This window comes from Argopecten irradians, chromosome 11, assembly GCF_041381155.1.
Source record: "Argopecten irradians isolate NY chromosome 11, Ai_NY, whole genome shotgun sequence".
NCBI lineage: Eukaryota > Metazoa > Mollusca > Bivalvia > Pectinida > Pectinidae > Argopecten > Argopecten irradians.
Window position 1 is genome coordinate 15,606,168 of NC_091144.1, and position 5,046 is coordinate 15,611,213.

General features: G+C 33.9%; 1 protein-coding gene across 1 annotated transcript; it reads left to right on the top strand.

The window, feature by feature from the left end:
- Positions 1-2,487: 2,487 nt before the first annotated feature.
- On the top strand, positions 2,488-4,592 carry LOC138334426 (uncharacterized). Its single transcript, XM_069283091.1, has 3 exons — positions 2,488-2,514; positions 3,256-3,369; positions 3,755-4,592. The coding sequence occupies exons 2-3, from the start codon at positions 3,257-3,259 to the stop codon at positions 4,590-4,592; spliced, it is 951 nt and encodes a 316-aa protein (XP_069139192.1). The 5' UTR covers positions 2,488-2,514; position 3,256.
- The last annotated feature ends 454 nt before the right edge of the window (positions 4,593-5,046 follow it).

The following is a 5,046-nucleotide window of genomic DNA, read 5'->3' on the forward strand; positions in this document are numbered from 1 at the left end:
AAACACGTGCACGTAACGGGATGACAGGAACTACAATTTTCTCTTAAAATATTGTCCATTTGCCTTCCAATTGCAGCCAGTGTCTGGACAGCGAGTTTCATATATAGTGTAATAAATTATGCCTACTGAATCTTACAATACTTGATCAATCGAGAATAAAAGAAGCAATTTCAGTTGTGTCGAATCTAGATCTGTAGACTGATCAGTTTAAAACAAAATTATAGTGTATTAATTATACTAATAACAGGGATTTTCTTTCAGTACAATTTGGGGCCGATATTCGGCCCCATTCCCCTCAAAAAATTGGGATAAAATTCGCAATTGGCTGGTCATGAATTCCTAATGGGAAATCCGGAATCTTAATGTTGATCTTGGAGAAACTACTGGATACATTCAAGGTCAAAAGGATTTGTGCTATAAGTCAACCAGACAATGACAGTTAACTCAGCTCTACAATATAATATATAAATGAACAGAAACCTGAATTTAGTGCTTTTCTTCATTTCAATATCCCTGAATAAAATCATTAACGAAACCACTTATTAATAATTTAAGTAGGCCTACGCCAGTTTTTTTCCTGCCTATATATAACTGGGGTCGACTATCTACCCCATTCCCAATCACAAATTAACCATTTCTACTTCCAAATTCCCCAATTTGTAACCAATATGATATTATCCCTCAACAACCGACCTTTTCCCGATTTTAATTATGATATAGAATTATGTTCTTTATTGTAAAGAAATCACAGCATAATAATTTATTCTTTATACATATATGTATGTGTATTACCATTTGACTTTTCTAGAGAAAATGTCATAGGCAGAGGTCACACTACAATTAAAAAGTGCTACGTATTTGTCTTAGTAAAATTAATAGATATTAGATTAGGTACATTTGTGCAGTTATCAATCATAGTACAAATGCTTAGACTCAAAAACATATATCTATCACAAAACTCGCTGAAATTGCGACAAGTTTTACCCAAATTACTTTTCAAACAAATTGGCCTACCAAATTATAATAACGTCGTATAACAAGCTGGTCTTATTTTGATTTCTAGGCTAAAATAATGAAAGTAAAATCACATCATGTCAAATTTACACGAACCTTTCATGGCCTGCGTCCCTTCAGTTGACAATTCCATTATTCTGTTCACCAGGTATGCCTGTTGGAGTACAGGTATGTCTAGATTCGAATATTCGTTGTATTTCAAACTTTCCACTTCTTTTCTCAGACGAAACGCTCACGAGATTCCCGCGCTTTTTATTGAAAAACCGGAAATCGTAATGCGCCACCAAGCGGCGTAAGTATAGTAAACAAAAATGGCGACCTCCATGCATGAGGGTTGGCTGTGCTGGGAGATCAGAAAATACAACAAGCATGCCCCGTAAAAACCTCCTGTGTCCGTGTAACATCTGCAAGTATAACGTTATCGTATCTGATAATCGTAAATTAAGAGGACATGTCCAAAAGTATGGACGTTACGACAGAAGACATGGAGAAGAAAGTTATGCGCACGTGGATAGGTCTATGGCCGCTGACACTGGTAGAGAAGGAATTACAAAACACAGTGCTATACGCGAATCTTCTCATGAGCTCGAGAGTAGGAAGCGTAAAAAAACGTAAGATTTAAAGAATTTTAGATTGATCTTAAATGGTAAAATATACGTCATTAAAAAATAGCATAATTTTATGCATGGATTCCAGATACTTCAGCTAGCTAGCCTAAGGTCTCTGTATAATGCGATTTTTGTTGTGTTCGACTTGCTTGGTGTCGTATCGGAGCTAAAGTTCAAAAATAGTTTTGACTGCATTTCAACTTCATCGTGTCAGTAGATATTACGGTATATTAGAAGGAGATTATAGGCAATGACGTACAGGATTATACGCGCTCAAACCTTTGAGTCTTGATCCTTGTACTGGAAGAAGAAGAAGAAGAGGAGTTCGTATTGAATAACAAATGAAGATAACACTAATAGTAAAAATAGTTTATATTTTGATATATGTCTCGATTCGATTGTTATCTTCATTTGTTATTCAATACAAACCCCTGTGCAATGATTAAATAATAGCTTGAAATCAGATTGAATGTTTATATTTATTTATTTATAGAAACAATCATAATTTCTACTTTAGAATAATTGTTTTCTATCTATGACATACAAAAAAGGTGTCATATATATATATTATATTTCACTTCGGGTAGTGTATATGTAGGGTAAAATACATTAAAGTATTGATTAACACTCAGCAATTCAAATCAAGACTAAAATGATTCGAGGAATAACAAAGTTCAAGAATGTTTACTATTAAATTTGAAACGATCAAATTAATAATAATAATAATATTTATTCAGGTAAAAAATAGGCATACTTAATATAAGATCAATTAATACAATATTAATAACCAAATGATTATTTATCAATTTTCAGTCTTATGGAAAAAGATTCAGACTTGACACGTATACCTCATATAACAGCAGAGAGTGGAAGAAAGCATACATGTACAGAGGTATAATTGAGGAAGAATTTGTAAAAATATAAGTTTCTGATTTAATCTTGATGCTGCATCTTTACATGCTTTGAGATAGATTCATCACTTTAACGATATATAATGCATGGCCAATGCTGCAATGCATAATAAATATTTTGAAGTAGACTTGAATTGTGTATTGTCAACAAACCTGTGATATGATTCATATTGCTCACACAAGCGATATGTATTCATAATCATAAGATTATCATCTTTTAGATGAATGTATTGGAATACTTCAGACTGGTTTTGTTTTCTATCAAAGTAGACAACCTAGTAATGCTGTTACATCACTATTCAGGGCTCTCGCTGGGCTGTATTTGGGGCCATTCACAATGAAAAATAGTGTGTTTTTTCACAATCACTCGAGCTGATTTTCACAATTCCCTGGTGTGGAAAAAATCAAAATAAATGCATCACAATTGGCAAAAACAAGACATAAAAAACTGAACTATGTCATGAGAAATTAAAAAAAAAAAAAAACAATGTTTACAAAACAAATATAAATTATTTGGCACAGAAAGAAAGTGTTTTGGTAGTTTTTTCATAAATTTGGTGGATACTGTGCTAATTTCCACAATTCAGAAGGCCCGGGCCCTATTCACACAAAAGTATGAGAGAGCCCTGCTATTGCAAAGACTTAAAATTCATTGATAATTTTAGCAAGACATGATCAAAATCAAATTGTAACAATTTTGTATTCATAAACTTTTTTTTCAGTATGCATGCCAGGCCAAATCTGGAGTTGCCTGTCCATGAAAGTGGAGACAATGATCATGATGAATGTGTGGATTTTGAGTCAACAAGTACTGTACATGTTCAAGATGATGAAAGGTAAAAGAGTTTTAAGTATTGTACAGTATTATGTTATATCTTATCCTAGTATGAAGATTTACTGTCATTGATATTGTAGCCAGATTCACAACTGAATAAGATGGGATACGGTAAGAGGTTTACAGGAATCTGTGCATTTTTGTGCCTCGAAACTTGTCCTGACAACTTCTAAACCTGTGAATTCATTCCTACATAGAAATATGAGAGATTTAACATAAGGAACTTAATTGAACCTTGGTATAATGCTTTGAGCTATAGGAATTACTTGAATATAAAGTTGAGAAAGATTAGTCAGGACAAACAAAATATTAAAGATTAAACAGGTGTTTGAGAAACAAGTATTTTAGAAATGTCATCTATATTTTATTTATTTATTTATTTCTAGCTTGCAAATAGAGTCAGAAGAAGAATCGTCTGATATTGAAGGCCAAGATTCCTCAGATGAAGAATTAAATGCACAGTGTCAAGCAAGGCTGTACAACAAAGAGCTATATTCAAATGGAATTGCAGTTGAAAAAATGTATGGAGACTTTAGTTCTATTACTGTTCTACAATGGTTGGCAATGCAATTTCACCTGTTTTCTTCACATCCATCGATGAGCAAAGAGATGTTTACAAATAATTTAAAATTAAATTGTTTTCTAAATTCACATTTGAATCAAAGGCAACTTCATCCTATTCCTACAACATACAAGGAAGCAAGGAAAATGATTCAGCCCTATGTACTCCAAAAGCAGGTGTATTTTTCTTGTGTCAATGATTGCAAGATTTTCAAAAATGAGAACAAAAGTGATCAGTGTCAATTTTGTGGTTCTCGAGAAAAGAAGAGATTCATTTATCTACCTATTGGTCCACGTCTTGCAAGGTATTTTGGAGAAAGAAACTTGGCAAAGTTGCTTCATGACCACTCTAGAAGACAAGAAAGTATAGAGTCAGATATGTGGGATCTTCATGATTCTCCTTCATGGAAACAACATTATTCAGCTGATGGGTATTTCAATGGCTCCATGAATGGCATATCACTTGCCTTCGAAGTAGATGGCGTCAACCCTTTTCACAATGTTGGTGTTCAATATTCCATGACGCCAATGATGTTAACACTGCTCAACCTACCGAGGGAAATTCGAAATTCTTTTGAAAATATAATGCTGGTAGGGATCATACCAGGAAGTGGGCGCAGTGAGGCAGGAAAGTTGGATCCTTACATAAAATATCATGGTTGATGAAATGCTTGAACTCACAGAGTGTACTTTGGTCGACTCATATTTAGATGCACCTGTACAGATTAAGATTAAACTGCTATTCTATGTTATGGACTACCCTGGGCTATCCAAAGTGTTTAACTTACAAGGAAGTGGTGGGTTATCTGCATGTCACTGGTGCCATGTTCGTGGTGAGTACAATGGCAATTTGAACAAAACAATTTATCCATCTAATTTTCTCTACCTTTCATCAGACGATCCTTTGATCAAGACAGATGATGAGAATTATGGATATCAAATAAAGAGAAGCAAACCAGTAGATAAAGATGTTATTTTGGAAGAATCGTCACGAACTGCATACGAAAACAGCAAGAGTAAAGTGAACAAAACATTTATTGCTTGCGCTACTGGATGTAAACAACAATACGCTCTGGCAAGACTTCCCGGTCATAATCGAATTGAAGAAACACAACCA

What these genes read in the sequence shown, in the direction of transcription:
- LOC138334426 (XM_069283091.1), top strand. Translation starts at nt 3,257, where the DNA reads ATGCATGCCAGGCCAAATCTGGAGTTGCCTGTCCATGAAAGTGGAGAC. An exon ending in CATGTTCAAGATGATGAAAG is followed by an intron (nt 3,370 to 3,754) that starts GTAAAAGAGTTT and finishes ATTTATTTCTAG; the next exon opens with CTTGCAAATAGAGTCAGAAG.